The following is a 21,215-nucleotide window of genomic DNA, read 5'->3' as shown; positions in this document are numbered from 1 at the left end:
TGTCCTGACAGAACCTCTCTAATATACAAGCCGTGTGAACACTACTCAAGGGGTCTTTGATACTTTACCCTGTACTGACAGTAGTCTGTGGCCATTTCAATGTGGCCCCAGATAGGCCGTTGCCAAGAGAGAAAATGCAGCCAATTTATGTAACTCTTACTTAATCACTCTTTTACCAATTTTGAATTCTGGGTCGCTACAGCCAGTTCTGTCTGGACAGGGCTGAGGGAGAGGTCAGATTCGAGGGTTGTTATCTATCTCTGGGAACCCATAAATGCTTGTGTGTGTGTGTGTGACACTGTGCGTCACTCTGGCTGATGAAGTTGAATCAGTAACAGGGACTGTTGTTCTCTACATTCCCCTCTCACTCTGTGGCTCAAAGGGATCAAGTCACAATACCTCACCCAACCTAATTTGCTTCCTAACAACTGGAGCACTGACGCACCTAAACAGACTGAAAAGCTTTCTGAGAGTCCTCCAATTTCTATTTTTAAAATATTCATCACATCACACAGTAGCTATGTTTTGCATTATACTATTGGCTATGGGATTTGGCATTTGTATGAATGACACAAACGCCGCAATGATAACATTTACTTTTAAAATATAATGCTGTTGAGTAAATACCAAATAAATAATTCCACCAATACAGATTATTGTGGTTTTTAACAAGAAGCTTGTAGAAAAAGAAAACAGATATTTACAAGCCACGATATACAAATGTTTTTCTCTCCAAGTTATCATTATGCTCACATAATACATGCTAGCAGCGTGGCTCCATGATTGGCAATGTCTGTCGTCAGTCCACCAACTTGGTCCGGACTGAAATATCTTATTGGATATATTGCCATGGAATTTTGTTTTGATATTTATGGTTCCCAGAGGATCATGCAGTGCAAATTAGCTCATGTTAGCATGCTAACACGCTTAACCAAGAAGGCAAAAAAGGTGAACATTATAGGCTACCTGCTTAACTTCAACATGTTAGCATGCTAACATTAGCAATTAGTTGAACCAGTGTGCCTGTAACATTACCCACAGCCTCACAGAGCTGATAGTGTGGCTTTAGACTCTGCCCTGTTTGAGTACATTTTGCATTTCACATTTGGATTTAGTGTTACAGGCAATAACCTTTACATTTTTAAATGTCAGCATTTAAGAAAAAAAAAATTTAAATCTTTGTTTCCTTATGACAGCCAATTAGTGCTAGATATATGTATTTGTTAATAACAAAAGGTAAATAAACCCATCCAGAAATATAATTAATGATTTGAAAATGTATGATAATAAAAACATAATAAAGCTAAATGGTTATATCTACGGTGGTCCTTTTGGAAAGCTATCAAGCTATTCAAAAGGTATATTTATCATCATGTAGCAGTGTCTCCCAGTTGTGGATATTAAGGCGGGGTGGTGGTGAGGAGGTGAGTTGGAAATGGTAGTGGGTACCAATGTCAACTTGTTTTTATAAAACCCATAATTCCTAGAGAGGCCTCTGCTCCCTGCCTGGGCAGCAGCTCAATTCCCAAATCCCCCATTCTCTAGCCCCTCCTGTCAGGTGGGTTTGGTTGCTTCTTTCAACACAAGTTGATTCTTTTCCCAAACTACCCTCTGCAGTTCTTTCCTCAAGGGCACATTTCCATCCACATGAACTTCTATGAACTAAACTGGCACACTGGTAAAACACTGGTCAATGATGTGTTTTGTTGTGCGAGTGAGCGGCAGGCGATGCGGTTACGCAATTTACCCAATTTAATCCCAAATCAATCTACAGCACTTATCCGATTGACCTTCTTTTTGTTTGGAAACTGGACTAAGCAGTTTGTTTCATTAACTCCCAACAGTGTGATTCATGCATATGAATCGTTATGGTAAAAGAGATAAAAGGGGCCTTTGGAAACATTGGTTACATAAGACAACCATTTCTTTATTTCTCACCTCTGCTGTACACAACATAAACAAGCAAACACACAATCACACCTACAGACACACTCACCCACACACAGGTCTTAAGAAAATATACAAAACAAAATATGGCTGTTTATATGCCATGTGGGCTGAGCACTGATAATACAGTGGAATGATTTAAAAAAAAAAAAAAAATACGTGAATTATTCGTCATCCTCTTCCTCCTCCACCACCTCCTCATCCTCTTCTTCTTCTTCGTCACTGATGACATATTTCTTGGCCTTCTTGGTGGCCATTTCCTCATCGTCCTCTGCCTTTCTCTTGCCCGAACCTTCGCCCTCCTGCAAAAAAAAAAAACAGAAGAGGAGAGATGACAGACAGCAGCAGTCATTCTGTACAGCTTCTCAGTACTTTCAGTCTGTCATGTTACAGTTAGTTAGTTACAGTTACAATGCACTTTGTTTTTTGGCAGTACCACAACCTTGGTTTGGCAGTAACAGTCAGTGCAGACTTAAGTGCAAGTTCTATAGAAGGACTAGTATTTCTTGTCTTGTTCAGCTCACATGACCGGCGACAAGTAGGCTTTTTTTTAAAGCTCCACAGTGAACTGCGTCACACTGCCCCCTCTCTGTCCAGCAGGATACTACACCTACCTCATCGCTGTCTAGCTTCTTGGCCTTCATCAGCCTCTGGGCCTTGTCATCATCAGAGCCTTCATCACTGTCTGACGAGTAGATCCTCGCTCGCTCCTCTGGATTGGGTCGAGACAGGCAAAAAAAAAAAAAAATAAAATAAAAAAAGGAGGAATATTCATTAGATCTCAGTGACTTCATAAAAATCTTGTGAGAAATAATAAAAAGGGAGAATGTGACCGTGTATTAGTCCTCACCTCTCAGGCCTCCTCCTCCCTTGTATTTGCTCTTGATGGCTGCCAGGCTGATGGCTTCCTCGCCCTCCTCCTCGTCATCGTAGCGGTCGGGCTCGAGGTAACTGCTGCTCAGGCCTCTCTGGTGCTGCTTCTCCCTCATCCTCCTCTGCTGGGACTCTCTGCGGATAGACGCTCGCAGCCGCTCCTCCTCTTTCTGCCAGGAGAGACAACGGTGACAATCTTAGACAATTTAAGTGCATCATTTATGTAAGAGGAAATTCACTCTATGGAACTTCTATGTTGGTATGAGTAAGGGGGGGATTTCATTCATGTCTTTTAATATAAGCAGTAAGGTGGTCTGTCCACATTTTTAGATATATTACAAGAATGACCATTGTTTTTGGAGAGGTAGGACGCAGTCATCTATTCAAACTAATCAACAGGTTTGGCTTTGTCAGTTATTTCTTCAGTCAAATAATGTGTGATCAACTAGTCCAAACATTTTTTTTTTTTTAAACTATAGCACAAATATATACAGTACTGTGCAAAAGTTGTAGGCAGGTATGAAAAAATTATGTAAACTAAGAATGCTTTCAAAAATGTAAGTGTTAATAGTTTATTTTCATCAATGCAGTATGCATAACAAAATGCAGTGCATGAACAGAAGAGGAATCTAAATCAAATCCATATTTGGTGTGACCACCCTTTGCCTTCAATACAGCATCAAAATTCTTCTAGGTACACTTGCACAAAGTTTTTCAAGGAACTCGGCAGGGAGGTTGTTCCAAACATCTTGGAGAACTAACCACAGGTCTTCTGTGGATGTAGGCTTCGTCAAATCCTTCGGTCTCTTCATGTTATCCCAGACAGACTCCATGATGCTGAGATCAGGGCTCTGTGGGGGCCATGCCATCACTTGCACGACTTCTTGTTCTTCTTTACACTGAAAGTAGTTCTTAATGACCTTGGCTGTATGTTTGGGGTCGTTGTCCTGCTGCAGAATACATTTGGGGCCAATCATACGCCTCCCTGATGGTATTGCATGATGGATAAGTATCTGCCTGTATTTCTCAAATCTGAGGACACCATTAATCCTGACCAAATCTCCAACTCCATTTGCAGAAATGCAGCCCCACACTTGCAAGGAACCTCCACCATGCTTCACCGTTATTGTATTATCATTATTGTACCTAGGGCTGCAGCTATCGATTATTTTAGTAATCGAGTATTCTACCGATTATTCCATCGATTAATCGAGTAATCTGATAAGAAATACTTAGTACACAGCAATAGTAAATATTTATTATTGCGGTTTACTAAAAAAAAAAAAGGATATACAAAAGACAGGACATACAAAAGACAGGTTTCCTTTTTTTTAGAAAAAGCTAAAAAAAATGTATTGCCAAATTCCAAGACCCTTAAAAAAGAAATCACCGGCATGATGACGTCATTCACGTGCATATTAAGTGGCCACGCTGGGAGGAGGAGCCGGTTTGTCTCCGGAAGCAGCTAAGTTTCCAAAGATAAGTAGCAAACTAATAAGCAGTTAGACTACAAACCGACAGCTTTCATTTTAGCTTGTTGGTAAAACACAACATCGCTGTTAGCAGAGCAGCATGCTGTAGGCTAGCTGTGTAAAACAGCGCGGTGGACGAGAGCAGCAGCCGTTAGTTACCTTGTGTTGGGATGTTTTCTACTGAGATGATGTAGCAGCATGTTTGCAGCTTAAAATGATCCCAACCTTTCTGTCGTTTTCTCTCGCCTGTCTCTTCTCTCTTAGCCCCCTCACTATATTTGTCTTCCTTCACGTCTGCAATTGTAATCTGGGCCGCCAGTCTTGTGTCCACAGAAGCGTCAACCTGTTATGTGCTAGTATTGCGCTAGTAATAATCCTCCGTGCGGAAACAACACAGTGAGCCGGACAACCTTAATTACATTGATTTAACGAAGCATCGAGGCAAAGAATTTTGCTTCAAGGATTTTTTGTAATCGAATTATTCGAGTTATTCGAGGAATCGTTTCAGCCCTAATTGTACCGCTCTCCAGCCCTTTGGCGAACAACCTGCCTTCTGCTACAGCCAAATATTTCAAATTTTGACTCATCAGTCCAGAGCACCTGCTGCCATTTTTCTGCACCCCAGTTCCTATGTTTTCGTGCATAGTTGAGTCGCTTGGCCTTGTTTCCATGTCGGAGGTATGGCTGTTTGGGTGCAACTCTTCCATGAAGACCACTTCTGGCCAGACTTCTCCGGACAGTAGATGGCTGTACCTGGGTCCCACTGGTTTTTGCCAGTTCTGAGCTGATGGCACTGCTGGACATCTTCCGATTTCGAAGGGAAATAAGCTTGATGTGTTTTTCATCGGCTGCACTAAGTTTCCTTGGCCGACCACCGCGTCTACGATCCTCAACGTTGCCCGTTTCTTTATGCTTTTTCAAAAGAGCTTGAACAGCACATCTTGAAACACCAGTCTGCTTTGATAATAATATCATCATCAATATCATTATTTATATTTTGGAAAGCATTCTTAGTTTACAGCATTTGTTCACACCTGCCTAAGACTTTTGCACAGCACTATACACACACACATACATACACACATACACATACATACATACATACATACACACACACAATATACATATTAGTTTCAGGTATTTTTGACTCAAATATTAACCAATATTAACCATATGCTATTTGCACCATCATTGTACAGTATATTTTCAGAATATATTTAAAATTTTAGTATTGGCCAAGCTGTTCAGTTTCTCGTCTCAGTCTAGTCTATTATTTATGGTTGTTACTGTGCTTTGTTTCATATCTACCTCGTTGAGTACCCCTATCCTGCTTATTGTTTTGTGATTGATGTAACACGGCTGCTGTAATAAAGCCATTTCCTACTGGGATTAATAAATTACTCTATCCATCTTGAATGGGCAGCTCAAGGCAGAGACAGGAAAGAAAAGGGAGAGTGGGGTAACAGTTAAAAGGCTGAGGCTACAGTCAAACTCAAGTTGTTACAAGCACATGAGCTGCATCCAACTCTGAAAATACACTAGAAATGTAACACAAACAAGTCACCCCCCCCCACCTCCCCCCTCCAGCTGAATAAGCTGTACTTTTGAAGAAAAAGCTGCTTTCTTAGCTCTTTCAAATTGTAATTAAGATATCAATTAAAAAAACAAACAAAAAAACAACAAATCGTTGAAACCTTCTATTGTAGTTAAATGTACAACTGCAACTTGCCCGTACAATTATAAATGACGAGGAAAGTCACGCATTATTAAGATTTTCACATTACCAGCTCCTACGGATCCGGCTGAAATCAGACTTCATTGATAACTTACCGGTTACAAAGTATGCAGGTATTAAGCAAAGCTGTGTTTCTACGTTCAACAACCACAGTAGCCAAACACACCCCAGGTGAGTGCTGAGCACAGTGAAACTACTTGTTAGGTTGACACTGACAGTAGAACCATAACCAGCTCCCCCCCTTCCAAACTTGCTGACACTATTTTCATTTCACTGACCACTGCGACCCCATTATGTAAGCACATCCGCTTATGTCTTTATGTAACTGGCCGTGATGCTTGTCAACAACTGGCCTCGTGCCACATTTTGTGGTCCCTGTGGTAACAAAACCATTCTCAAACAGGGCTGGGGAAAAGACAAGCAGGACGGCACAAATGGACAGAGCGTGTTACCTTGATCATTTCGTTGCGATGCGACTCGGGATCTCGGCCAGCCATGGGAAGGATTCTGATCTTCTGCGTCTTGGAGCAGCGGTCAGCCAGAGACAGGGTCATCTTCCTGTGGGTGGCGCTGTCTGTGGAGTGGGGCCTGGAAATACAGAAGAAACACACCACCAATGTCAGACTTAATGAGACTTTTTTTTTTTTTTTATAGTATTCCTTCAAACATTTCAAACAGTTTTCACCACTTTCTTTCATTTTCACCTTCAATTCCACACTCGCTAAAAAGGTCCTGTGGAGTTACCATTGGTGACCACTAGTAGTACTATGGAACAATGTTTTGGGCGTTATGTTTATATCTAGAAATAAGATAGATTATTTATTCTTTTACAGTCTTTATTTATCTATAATATTGCTGTTTTTGGGCCAATGTATCAACCGAATTCCCTGCCAATGGTTTCACGCTCTTACACTGATTGACAGTTGGTGGCGTTTAACGCCCCAAGAAACGTAGCAACAAGCCAGAAAAGAAAGAAAAGGAAGACTGCTAGCAGGCAAACATGGATAAAAACAATGTAGGGTTATATTCAAAAAGTCAGATTTGCAAATGTTTTTATGAGGAAATCAATTCATTCATTCGTTATTTAGCTCAATGGTACAATAAGAAATCGTGAGTTTAGAATTATAAGGTTCTATCTCGACTTTTGGTCGAAATCGAGTTTTTGACATAATCTGATCCATTAGGTGTTTATTAATGCCTGTGTTGTGTTACTTTTGTAAAAATAATATTTTGTTAGTTAGTTATTAATAGTAGATTATACTACATAACAGTTTTGCCGCATGGGATGTAAAAACTTTGATGCTCAATATCTCAGAACTACCCTAAACGGAGACAGAACTTTATAATTCTAAGCTCACGAAATACTGCAATGCAAATAGAAATGTGTTTCTTTGCAGGAAAACGCCACAGGGCACCTATAAGCATCATACACCTCAGACTTGTTGCCTGTGGCTTGAAACTGGCAGCAGACCTCACAGAAAACAACTGTTCTCCAGCTGTTGCTGCTGTTTTCCACACTGTCCCCAAACCAGAATATCCTCCACCTCACAATTGTTTTTTTATGAAATTGCCCATTTCTTATTTTGGCACTTATTTTGGTTTCAGTGGAATCAGCATTTTTTTCTGCCTGCATCGATCGCCTCAATTTTCTTCAACAAGAAAGAACTTAAACGATTTCCTAAATAATCAGCTCTCAGAGATATTTTTTCAACATATTTTTTTAAAAGAATTATGATTGAACCTACTGCTATCATGATTTTGCTCCGAGACCACTAGGAAGCTATTGGAAGCATGAAAGTGATGCAGTGAATGAAGGCATACCTTTCGCTTTCAGATCAACGTCTTTCATTTTTTAAATCTATTCTGTTGGGAAATTGAGCTTCTCAACCAGCTGTAAACAGAAAATCTAAGCCTAAACTCTGTATCCATCTTGCTAGAATGCTTTTGCTCCATTATGTTGTGAAGTCACCCCTTATATAAAAAAACAAAACAAAAACAAAAAACACTGTTACCTAACCATTTGTACCCTGAGCCGCTTCAGCTCTAATCCTAATCAAAACTCTGCTCTGATGATAATACACAATCAGAACAAATGGCAATGTCCTGTCTGGCAGCGTGGAGGACTGTTTTGTGCATTAAAGCAGCTTTGGCCAGTGTCCCACTAGCCCCATGTGGTCTTAGGAGACAGAACATCCAGGTGGACTTGGGGGTGCTAAGAGGCTTACATAGGCTACTTCTTCTCGGGAGAAACCTGGGCAGCTTGCATAAGGTGATCCAGGATTTACAGCATAGAGTACAATTCGGAATGGAGCTTGAATGTAGGCTGATATTGTTTGTTGTTTGGAATAAGAGTCAGCCTGGGGCTTATTTAGTGCATGGACAGAATGTCAGCGAGCCAGACAGAGGAGGAGTCTCTCCAACCACTCATCATTTTTTCCTCAAGTGAAAACATGTCTCTGTGTGTGAGACTCATGTCTTAATAGCAGCCTGTCACCACTGACAACAATGGCATGTTGCAGACCTGCCAACCTTGAAGAAATTTTATGAGTACAACCCCCCCGCGCGCACCAATCACCGACAGCCCACCGCCAATATACGCTCCGCCGTTGCACTCACCAATGAGAAAACTATGGAGATACCTAACACCATACTACATAATATAATTTCACCAATCAAGATTTTTTTAGTTACTCCATAACCATATACAAGTAGACCATAAATGTTATACAATTACTGCTATCACTCCGAACATTGAATTGAAAACAAACTGTTATACAGGAGGCATAGCCCATGGAAACTTCTTCCACCTGAAAATACATTGTTTGGCTCATCACTACCTTCTAGATTACAATAAATTATTATTACTGTGTAGAGGAGTGGATGAACGGCTGTACGCGTAGTGAAACTACTATACAAATGTTTTCTTATATCCTGTCCAATATTTTGTGCCCATATATTTGTTAGTCTAACCAACAGGAGGCAGAGAGAGCTAATAAATATGCCTAAGTACTTCTGTGTTAAAGATGAGAGTTAGACCAGGTTAACACGTAGCCTTCTTCTGATTACTGAAGGGAAATTAAGTAGTTTAAGTAATGATTTACTCATAAAGCAACTTTAAATAGGCCTAAAGCAACTACTAAAAGCACAAGATTGAAGCCTTACAGAGACACAATTATAGGCTAATAAATAACATGGGTCAGATATTTTCAGATACACTTTCAAATATTTGACATGGGTGACATTGCATTATGTCAGTTGCCATCACATCACATAAATAGCCTAACTGTTACCTTTATCTTACGTTAATCAGCACCTGGCCTTTCTAAAACCTTTTAGTTTTCTAGCCATTCCACCACTTTTCTAACTGCCCCCAACTAATGGGAAGGATGGCAGGTGTGATAGGCTAGCCTATTGACACCAGGTATGGGCAAGTTAATTCCAAAATTTAATACATTATTGATTACTAGTTACTGTCTTTGAGAGTAATTAGTTATATTACAATATTACTGTCTGAATTGTAATGCTTACACTACTTTTGCGTTACTTTCACCAAAATAGAAGCAGAAGTATTCGGGTCAACAAAGTCTCATCTTATCCACTTTAATACATCATAATTTATTCATATTATTTTGTATTATTAATCTGACGCTGCAAAGTAACTAAAGCTATAAAATAAATAGTTGAGTAAAACATTCAATAGCCTACTTGACTCTGAATTGTGGTGGACTAGAAGTAGCCTAATAAGTAGGAGAAAATGAAAAATACCCAATTAAAATTGAATCAAAGTAGCCGACGGTAGTATACCGACGGCTATAGTTACTTTCCACCGCTGATGAAATGTAATATTACGTGTAGCGAGACTAAACATTAATTCTCGACATGTTATCTGTCAGTTGCTCGGTCACATTGCTGTCGCCACTGACAGGACACAGATGTTGTCAGTTACCGTCTCTGGTTCTGGCTCTGACCACGGGGAACAGTGACGGGACAGCTCGCTTCAACGCAGCGTGATAATAATAATAATGTCCGTGTCGCAAATGTATCTCTGCAGTCAGTTCAACCACTGAATTGTAACGCGTTACTGCTATCACTGATGGACAATATGAACGCTTTTTTCTTATCATCCATTTGTTTTTAATATCATTATGCTTCAGGGGGTGGGGAGTATTTGTTTTTGGGACTGTTTGTTACCTGTTGCCCCTTGGTGACTGATGTCGATGTCTGTCTTGCACACGGTGCAGAACGGGTGATGATGTTCTATTATACTGTCTATGTGAGGTAGTCTGGATATGTGGAGGAAAGGCCATCTCTCCCGTTAAGAAATCGTTCCGATATATACTGTCTATGTTCCAAACCTTTTTTGAGGCGGTTCAGCCATGGCATGCAAGCCTACGGTTATCCGGACAGCCTGGCTTGCTGAGGCACTGAACTGAATTAAACGCGCGAAGCATTTGGCTAGGAGGGGCCATAGACAGTATATAAGAAGGGAGGGGCAGGTGGGCGGAGGGTTAAAATGCAGCGCTCTGATTGGCTGAAAGCTTTTCACTCCACTCCTCAGCGGCAGAATCAACGTCATAGATGTAGATTGCATAAAAACAACAGTCAGTGACTTGTTTATTGCTAAGGCCATGGTCAAAATTAAAGATTTAATAATAATGTAATAACTATAACAATAACTTATTTCACCAGTATATTGCTGTTGAACCCCAGATGGGAAAAGGGTATTTTACAATTACTGTGAATGCACCACGAGGCTACCTGTTTTAAGTGAATGCACCGTCTGTGTTGTTTAATTCCGACAACGGCAGCTGCGGGTGAACGCACCGCACCGTCTGTGTTGTTTAATTCCGACAACGGCAGCTGCGAGTGAACGCACCGTCTGTGTTGTTTAATTCCGACCATATAAACATGCTGTATATCTATGAATTCCGACAACGGCAGCTGCTGCTGCGCTGCATTGCAGACTGTTACATCCCGCTGTTGAAGTCCTCCACAGTCACACTTTACACTGTTTAACGTTAGCTGTCAGCATTTTACCGGTGTTTAATCCAGCTGCTAGCTAAAGGGAGGCTAACGTTACATGCTGTCAGGTGTAGTGTAAAGTCAAGCACCGAAATGAGGCACCGAAACTTTCGTTCTTATTCGGTCTCGTTACTACCGTTTACGTCGGCACCGGTTCCCTACTGGCACCGAGTTTCGGTACCCAACCCTAGTGCAGAGTACGCAAAATGCGTACATGTTGGCAGGTCTGCATGTTGCCAGTGTTGTAATCAGCGCCGGCACGAGGCATAAGCGAACTAAGCGGCTGCCAGTGTTGTTTTTTTCCTCTTAACATTCGCCGACGGTCCCATCTGGGCTCCCATAGTTCCAAATGGGTCCAGCCCTCCCCCCGCGCGTTTGCCATGGAGATACACAAACAACATATTTGTGGGACATTTGTGTCAATAATCGTCAAGCACAGGTGACTCCGCGTGGTGGGAGGGGGGCCCCCAAATCAAATTCTGCTTAGGGCCCCCAAAAGGCTCGGGCCGGTGCTGGTTGTAATGTAACAAAGTACAAATACTTTGTTACTGTACTTAAGTAGAATTTTCACGTATCTGTACTTTACTTTGTTATTTATATTTCTGGAAACTTTTCCTCCACTACATATCCAAAATAAAATGTATACTTTTCCTCCACTACATATCCAAAATAAAATGTATACTTTTCCTCCACTACATATCCAAAATAAAATGTATACTTTTCCTCCACTACAAATTCCCCTAAGCAACTTCGTTACTTGCAAGAAATGTTTTCGTACGTTGGAGTGAAAGATTCTTTCCCACCAAATTTTTTTATTCTGTTTCTGTTTTTCTTTGTTGATGTCAGACTTGATGTTTAAGAAAGTGTGGAAAATCCTGAATATTATGCTTAACTATAAACTATAAATACTATAAAGGAAGCCACAATAAACTTCATAATCAAAGTTGTTGTGTCTTTTTACTTTTACATCCAATAGTTAAGTACATTTAATATTAAATTACTTTTGATACTTAAGTACAGTAAATATCAGATACTTTGAGACTTTGGATGTGTCTCAAACCACCTACTTGCACACTTCAAACACTTAGTTGTAAGTATATAGTGTAGACAACGCAAAAAGTCAGTGCACTGAAAGTACCCGGATGACCCCCTAAAAACTGTCAAAAAGTTCAGTGTGGAACGATGGACCCTACTCGCACTAAACGGGCGCCATCTTGACTACAAAGCGGAAGGGGAGGGACCAGGGACATCAGCAAGTTTTTAATCAGTTGAATCCAGGCTACTTTATGCAAATGAGGAGCGGCCGGCTCGGAGCCTCTCAAAATCTGACGAAAATCTTTTAAACGGACCTTTGTCGATAAAAAAAAACAGACAGATTCAGCCACTGTATAGCCCATTTCTCGCTTAAACCGTTTTCGGAAACACGTTTCGGTGAACTACGTTCGTGAAATACGAAATCGTATTCCAAACCATTTTGGTCGGTTTTGAAATTCGGGAGCAGCCAGACCCACGTGACACGTTCGTCCAATCAGCTGCCATGTGTTGCGTTTGTCACGCTCATCCCGCTCGTCATTTCCACTGAGTGTTTTAACATAAGTGTTCCGTTTGGGACAATACTAACCATCAAAAGTGGGCACTACGGCAGTAAGTGGTCAGTGCTAGAGCCCCTCCGATATACCGGTGGGCCGATATTAGGCATTTTCCAAACTATCGGTATCAGCATTTATAATGGCCGATAAATGAATATTATATGAATATTATTTTTTATATAAAAAATAAAATAAAAACGGACTAAACACCCTTCAACCATGTTCTGAGTGTTGGCGTTGTACAGTTTGTCCACCAGAGGGCGCTCTACAGCGTCCCTGTTGGCAACACTCGTGGTTGACCCTTTAAGCTTCATATCTTAATTTTGCATTTTTATACATTTTATTTATCAGAACTTTAATATATTTTGATGTTCCTCTGTTCTGTTGTGACAATAAAACAAACAAGTTTATTTTTAAACTGCATTATAATAATATTTGAGTGAGGACTCATAAATAACTACAAATAACTAATGTGAGGGAAATCTGTTTATGTTTTGTTACGCGCTTCTGGATTATTTATTTTTTTAAATATATTCGCCGATATATCGGATTTTTAATTCACCAAATATGCACATTAGCAGTGTACTGACGGAAGTATGCGGAATGAGACACAGCCTTTTACTCAAGTAATATTCTAAAAGGTGACTTTAACTTCTACCTGTGGGTTTCGACTCTAAGGTCATTTTCTGGTAAGATACTTGTACTTTTACTAGTATTGCTTTCGAGTACTTTACGCAAGACTGCATGTGACTGGGTTACCTGAATGTGAGTTTGGTTTTGAACACGGCCTGTCCCTGCAGTCCGGTGCCCTGTCGGATGAACAGGTGGTTGTGGTCTCCCTGGAGAGGAGCTTTGTAAACATCAAACACTTCATTCCCAAGGTGGAGGGACATGCTGTGGCAGAAAAAAAAAAAGACATTTAAAAACCACAGAAAGTACAGGGCCTGTCCTGCTCACGGTGCAGTAACCTCCCACATCCAGCTCGACATAACACACACCTGCCGTCAGACCATTTGACGATGCGCGCGTTGCTCTCTCGTGCTTCATTTCCGTCCTCGTCTCTCTTGGCTCTCCACCGAATGGTATTCTCCACCTGTGGGAGAGAAAGAATACACTCTGGTCACTTTCTTGATAACGTCACCAGCCTTATATACAATACATTTTTTTAGAAGCTTATGATCGCTTTTTATTTATTCGCACACGGACAACTACGCACACATGATGTGGACTACATACCTTCAGCTTGAGCCTGGTCCGTCCCTCTTCATCCAGCATTTCTTCATCCTCAAATTCGTCCTCATAGTACTGAGGATCAAAGGGCCTATAAAGGGCGATTGAATGAAAATCTAAATGAGTATACCTTTAAGTTACGCACAGGCTTTTACGCTCATCAAGACTCAACAAAGTTAGCTGAACACAGTAAGCAAAGCCCCCGCAATTCTCCTCCTCACTAGCAGCAGAGTAAAATGATCAGAGGCAGTAAGGGTCTGAAAATATGCCTTTCATCATCCCCTTTCCTTCTTCTTTTTTTAATGTGTTTATATTGCATTTATTGACAGTGTCAAGGTTCTGACCTGGGCTCCACAGACAGAAAGTTGGGCAACTTGACGAAATAAAGGTCAGATCCCAGGTCTGTGCTGACTTTTGGGATCTCTACTTCGATACGAGTTTCGGGCGCAGGCTCCTCTTCTGCCTGATCCCCCTCCATCCCGTCCTCCATATCCTAGACACACACGCACAAAGAGAGGGAGAGGAAGAGAACATTTAAAAAAAAACACTGTATGATTCAATGAGCCATGATAATAGGGATCAGCTCAGAGAGGCTTAGCGTGAGGCTCTGAGAAAAAGAGATTTGGGAACTCTTATCAAATAAGAACTGGGCACAATTAAAGAGACTTGGTGATCAGAGGAGGAAAGAGACAGTGATGGAGAGGACAGACACATACCAGGGGCTGTCCCGGGGTCGGAGGCTTCTCTGCATCGCTGTCTGAGGAGATGTCGTCGGCCTCTCCAAACAGATCGTCTGCTGCCGTCTTCTTCACTGTGAACAGAATGGAAGAGGGACTGCTTTAAAGTACAGGAGAGCAATACGAAGGCCAACTTCAGCTGCAACTAATAAAAGTAAAACTCATATTTGAATTGTAGATACTACTGTGAACTAGAGATGGCCCGATACCATTTTTTGCTCCCCGATACCGATTCTGACACCTGAACTTGCGTATCGGCCGATACCGAGTACCGATCCGATACCAGTGTGTCATATATTTTATTATGTTTTATTTATTACAATTGTATACTACCTGTATGGATGTGATATTATTTCTATCTTTGTTGTCTGTCTGGCTCAGGTTAAAAATGAACAAATACAAACAATGATGCCACAGAACTTTCTTTTAGTATCCAGTTTGACAGTCAGTTATAACAGAAAAAGGAACATTAATGAACTACTTTAACGTAGATTTTCTATTAGGGGTGGGGGAAAAAATCGATACAGCATAGTATCGCGATATTTCCCGTGGCAATACTGTATCGATACACAGACGCCAAGTATCGATCTTTTATTATTTAAATTGCACATGAGAATTTAACTTTTTGGTAGTAGAATAATAAAATCAATTGCTTATTCAGTCCACCAGATGGCGCTGTTTGTTTTCTGGTGAGGTCAGCGGGGTGACTGTCAGCGTGCAGGAGGATGTAGATAAAATAAACATGGCAGCGTCAGAGAAAGAAATTAGAAATGCACCATCGGCGTTTAAATCAAGTGTTTGGACTTTTTTCGGAGGGGACAACTGAGATGGATATGAGACATGGGATTTGCAAGGAGGTCTGATGTGCAAATAAAATACTCAGGGAATACCACAAACATGAGGGCTCATCTCACACGCCACCATCCAGAGTTAGCGTTAGCCGAGGACGGTAAAGCTAATGCTAAACCAGCTCCGCCGAAAAACCAACCAACACTGGACACACTTAGCTTGACAAAGCTACCTCCCAATTCAGAGCGAGCTAAGAAAATAACTCAAGCCATCGCCTACTTCATGTGCAAAGACCTGCGTCCATACAACGTTGTGGAAAATGAGGGATTTTGTCACTTGCTAAAAACACTGGAACCAAGGTACGTGACTCCGTCGCGCCGTTTTTTCACGGATACAGCCGTACCCAAGCTCTACAGAGAAGTTAAGCTTAAAGTTCAGGAAAGTTTGAAACCAGCAGAACGTGTTGCATTAACTTGTGATGCATGGACGTCACGGGCAGTGGATTCCTATGTGACTATTACAGCTCATTATCTCACAGAAGACTGGCAACTGCTGTCTCAGGCTCTCCAAACTAGAGCAGTACCGAAAGTCACACCGGGCAAACACTTAGTTAGTTAGCTTGACAGTCACATTTTACAGCAATAAATTTCATGTGAGATGAACAAACAGATGTTGACAAAGTTTTCCTTTGGGGACATAATAATGAAGTTGGAAAAAAGGTAATAAATTGCAATATATTGCAGAATATCGCAATATGTTTAAAATCGCAATATTATCGTATCGTGACCTAAGTATCGTGATAATATCGTATCGTGGTACCTCTGGTGATTCCCACCCCTATTTTCTATAGGGCTTTATTACGTGGTATCGGATCGGTGCATAAACTCCAGTACTTCCCGATACCGATAGGCAGTATCGGAGCCGATACCATCTCTACTGTGAACCAACGAGGTTAGGTTTGGAGCACAAATATTTCTTTGCTCAAACGGTTTCTTACCTTTCTTGGTTCCGATATCGCTGTCTGAATCGGAGTCGGAGGCGGCACTTGCTTTGGTTTTCTGTCTGAGGAAATCATCTTCACTATCACTGCCCTTTACAGACTCTGAAAAAATAAAATCACAACAGGTGATGAAGCCGTAGAATTTCCACATGACGGTATAAAGTGAAGGTGCAGGACACATGAACAGATCATACAGTTAATTAAAACAGGCTCATTACCACGGACGAAAAGTCTAAGATAAAAATGAATCTCCTATTAATCTCAGAGTCCTGTGAATTTATTCTCAGAGTCCTGAGATTAATAGGACAGCAGCTCTGAATACCTCAGAGCTCAGGATACCAATTTCAGATTGGGCCCTAATCCTCTTCCACAAAATCCAATGTGCCAAGATTAACACAGATGGATGGCTCGGGATCCAGTCCATGTGCAATATTTCCTCCACCTGGACCCTGGGAGTACCTGACTTCCTGTTCCTCGGCCCCTCGTCGTCGGAGTTCTCCCGTTCTTCGTCAGAGTAATGTCGTTTCTCCTCCTCATCCTCTGACTGGTCGCTCTTAGCCCTTCCTCCCCACTTCTCATCATCTGACTGGTTCTCCCTGCCCGAAGCTTCAGAGTGAGGGGTGCCTGGCCCTGACTGCGGAGTCGCAGGATCACTGTGCACGCTGGTTTAAAAACAAACACATTGGAAGAAATCTATCAATAAATTAAAATCTGGTCTTCCTACTAGGGCTGCACAATTAAATCGCAATTTTATCAAAATCGTAATATGAACTAGTGCAATATCCAAATCGCATGTGGGGCGCAATATTTGTTAAAGGCAAAATATGTGTCAAACCATTCTAAAATTAAGTATTGCGGTGCTGCAGAGACGTCGTGGCCTACAAATCGTATCCTACAGACTAAAGAAAAGATCTTTGTTTGGTACAGATCCTCGCCAAAAAAATTAATAAAAATAAAAATAAATCACACTTCAATCTTTTCTTTTTCCAATTAAAATGAGAATAATGATACAAAAATGATATCCATTATCGTGAATCATATTGCAATCGCAATATCAGTCAAAATAATCGCAATTAGATATTTTCCTCATATCGTGCAGCCCTACTTCCTACTACAAAGGAGTGTCTCATAACATGACAGGTAGTTTTTTTTTGTTTTATGTCTTCCAGGATGAAGAAACACAAGTAAAAATGTTTTGATAAAGTCTAACAAATGTCAACAGCTGGGCAATGTAGTTTTATAAACCTGGAGTAAATAGTGTATTTGTTGGGGTCCCCCTCGGGCATCACTAATGTTATCTTGCACATCCAGTGTGTGTCGGCGTACCTTCTGTCTGAACGGACACTCCCCCTCTCAGAGCGAGGGCTTCCTGCTCCTGACATCCCGCTGCCAGCCGGGCTTCCACCATCTGACCGGTGGCCCCCGTCCTCCTCGTCTTCATCCTCGTCTTGATGTCCGCGCTCTGAGCCGCTGTGCTGCTCTGCATCAGAGTGGTCGTTGTCCTGCTGGTCTGAGTGCATGCTGGCGTCCGACTGGTTCCCTGAGCGGTCAGACTGGTTGTCGCTGCCGCTGTGCTGACTGTGTTGCTCATCCTCACTGTCGTCTCCAAACAGCTCCTATGCGGTAGAAGGAAAGGTGAGTACGTTTGTAAGAGAGGCGCACACAAAGTTTGTCAATTACTCAGTGTTTCTAGCAGGTTGACAATGCATTCATGGTGGCAGACCCCTGGTGTAAAAAGGTAGGGTTAACATGCTGCTGGGGTAAAAATTACGCTATAGCATATACTGGCTGCAAAACATTCAAAAGCTAATTTTCAAAAGGGTTAATCATTTTTTTTTTTTTTTTTTTAATCTGTCTGAGTGCACATGCACCATTCCAGCACTTTTCAATCAGCAGCACATATTTATCTTGCCCTCACTTTTGGTGAGGGCAAGATAAATAGTATAAGACTGTGAAAATACGTAATTAGAAAGACTACACACTTCAAAGTCTCATGGATGACGTCTCGCTGAAGCTACGATGTCTGTGTGTATCGTACCGGGGATGTAACGTTACTCAAATGAGCAGAGGAACTCGCTTGTTCTTTTGCTTATCTGCTGAAAACACTTCACTGGATAAAACACACCGGGTAAGATAACGTTACATGTGTTGTGGAACAGAGCTAAGCTAGCATCAAGCTAGGTGATGTATATTGTGTGAGACGAGAGATGTAGCTCACTGAGTGGTTTCACCCAAAACTAAGTGGTCATATGACAAACCTACGGCTAACTGAGACTTTCTTCGGTTGAAAATTTTTTAATTTTTAATTTTAAATTGACGAACATCATATTTGTAATCCATGTCTCAATTCAAACGGGATCAAAAAATAATTTGCCTCTCCCCGTTCACTTCCGTTCATATTTTTTCCAAATTAAGGTCCCATGAGGTCCACCGGAAGGGGAGGGACTTCACCTCTCTATTAAATGTTTGAGTGACTATTGGATAGGGGTAAGACTAAATCCACACTTTTGGTGCTGGGTGTCATCAGTCAAACAGGCACACACCTTATTAATACTGGGTTTCCCTGCCTCCTGGCCTTCCTCTTCCTCATCATCATCATCTCGTTCCCTCTCACTGTTGCTGCCACTGCCTGAGGCGTTGCTGGCGGATCGGGGTCTCTCGGGCTCCGAGTCTGAACCGGAACCAGAGCCAGACTCTGAAACACAATAATGCAGTTTATCAGTTTACAGCTGGTTCATGTTGTGGTGGCTTGGTGACACATTACAGTTTTTTTTCTCGCATATTAAGCGTTGTGTCTGGAGGTCTCTCCGTAGAACATTTTGAGCGTCAAAGATTTCATTTCTTGCATACTGATACATTTTACGCACCAATTTATGGTGAAAATGTCTATATATATAAATATATATATATGTGAAGGAAAACATAGAATTCCAAATGTCAAAGGAAAAGGATCAACTGCACCAAAACACCGAAGTAGCTAGACAACTAGCTATTTACCGGGACAACAAGGAGTTCTCAACCGGTTATGGAACTGTCTAATAACTGTGCAACAAATGATCATGACACTAACAAGTTAGTGAATAACTCAAGTATACGAGCTACGAGATTCAAGCATTTTGAGCGTTGTTTTGATGTGAAACTGGGAATTTACTGTTGAAATTAACAGAGCTGAGTTGTGCTGCACATTTGATGAGAACATGTGCTTGACAAACAATGTAACGTTTACGATGTTGCAGTCGTGTAACGTAAGTTGGAACGACTTCCAGCTCTGCTAGCTAACAGAAATAGCCTAGTTATTTATGTTTTTTTTGCAAATAGCTAGCCTGTGAACGCTAGCTAACGTAAAAAGTTAACTAAATGAAGGCTAAAACAAACGTGTACTCGTTTCTAACAAAGCTAGCTTTTAGGAAACATCCCGTTAATGCATAATTTGTAACGTAACTTTCAGGTTCCACTTTTCAGGATCATGCTTATATAGCTACTGTCTATGGGCAAAGCTAATTTCTGCTTAGCATCAGGACAAACTCGATATCCCTAATACGCTTAGCAACTTCAACAACTAACGACTTTCAACGTTACCTCGCTGCTCATTGTCGCTGTCTCCATCACTCCCGAACAATTCATCCATGTCCGCCATTTCTTCCAAACTGTAGTAAAAATGTGACCTACAGGAAATGATCGCCGGGCTTCGAGGAAAGGTTTTGTTTCCGAGTTCAAGCTGAGACGGACATGTTGGTGTACTGAGAAATAACGGCCACAAGGTGGCGGTAAACTCACGGTCTGTGCTTGTCTCGTAGACTGTATATATATATATATATATATATATATATATATATATATATATATATATATATATATATATATATATATATATATACACACATCTCTATGCTTGATAATGCTTGTAATTAATTACATAAGCTATGTTTTGACACATGAATGATCTTTATATAGTGATGCTAGACTAATGGTTCACAATAGGAATATAGCAATGCTATTGTGATGCTATAGGGGATTGTATAAAAAAACAAAAACTAATTATGAATGGCTAATCAAAGACAGACTTGCAATATGTATTTATGCATGCACAGATACCTAATGTAATTCACTCTGGTGTATAACTTGTTTAAAATGGCAGTGAAGAAGTCTTCCTCTCGGTACCTTTCGCTGATTACTATCATTCATCTGATTTCAGCGGCCACATCTCTTACCGAAAGGCATCTTGTTACAGTGCATATATTGTGTGAACCGAGAGGGTACTTGAAATTCTATCTTCGCTGTTGTGTAACAGTGTAAAAAGAGGATGAGCTCCCCACACACTGTGTGTTTTGTGTGCCAGTGTGTGTAGGCCTGTGTGTGTGTGTGTGTGTGTGTGTGTGTGTGTGTGTGTGTTGTGTTGTGTGTGTGTGTGTGTGTGTGTGTGTGTGTGTGTGTGTGTGTGTGTGTGTGTGTGTGTGTGTGTGTGAGAGAGAGAGAGAGAGAGAGAGAGAGAGATTTTAGTTTCACAAGTGTATGTGTGTGTGTTTAGTCTATCTTTCCAGGTCTCCGTGGTAGTTTATAGTCCCCCGGATTTAAGTCCCTCTATCGTCTTTGATCTACAGACTTCACTCCAAACGCTTTTACATTTTGCCTGAAACACTTAAATTTTCTCTGTATTAAACCTAACATTTACTCAGTGTAACAATGTTATTTTGTGCTTAACTACCTTATTTTTAATTACTATTCTGTATCTTAGATCTTTTTATTTCTCATGTTGTAATTGTAGACCGTAACTTACACTAACTGTATTTGACACACTTCAGCATTTATCTAGACTGTCTA

The 21,215-nt window shown here is 41.0% G+C and overlaps 1 protein-coding gene across 1 annotated transcript; it reads right to left on the bottom strand.

The window, feature by feature from the left end:
* Window positions 1-1,906: 1,906 nt before the first annotated feature.
* Window positions 1,907-20,104, bottom strand: leo1 (LEO1 homolog, Paf1/RNA polymerase II complex component). Its single transcript, XM_039794638.1, has 14 exons — window positions 19,974-20,104; window positions 18,938-19,089; window positions 17,721-18,010; window positions 16,854-17,056; window positions 16,392-16,496; window positions 14,585-14,679; window positions 14,213-14,361; window positions 13,875-13,959; window positions 13,637-13,731; window positions 13,398-13,532; window positions 6,480-6,615; window positions 2,798-2,990; window positions 2,562-2,659; window positions 1,907-2,249 (listed from the first exon to the last, which is right to left on the bottom strand). The coding sequence occupies exons 1-14, from the start codon at window positions 20,029-20,031 to the stop codon at window positions 2,112-2,114; spliced, it is 1,932 nt and encodes a 643-aa protein (XP_039650572.1). The 5' UTR covers window positions 20,032-20,104; the 3' UTR covers window positions 1,907-2,111.
* Window positions 20,105-21,215: the final 1,111 nt, after the last annotated feature.

Source organism: Perca fluviatilis, chromosome 3 (genome assembly GCF_010015445.1).
Source record: "Perca fluviatilis chromosome 3, GENO_Pfluv_1.0, whole genome shotgun sequence".
In the NCBI taxonomy this organism is placed as follows: Eukaryota; Metazoa; Chordata; class Actinopteri; order Perciformes; family Percidae; genus Perca; species Perca fluviatilis.
This window is presented reverse-complemented; position numbering and strand designations above follow the sequence as displayed.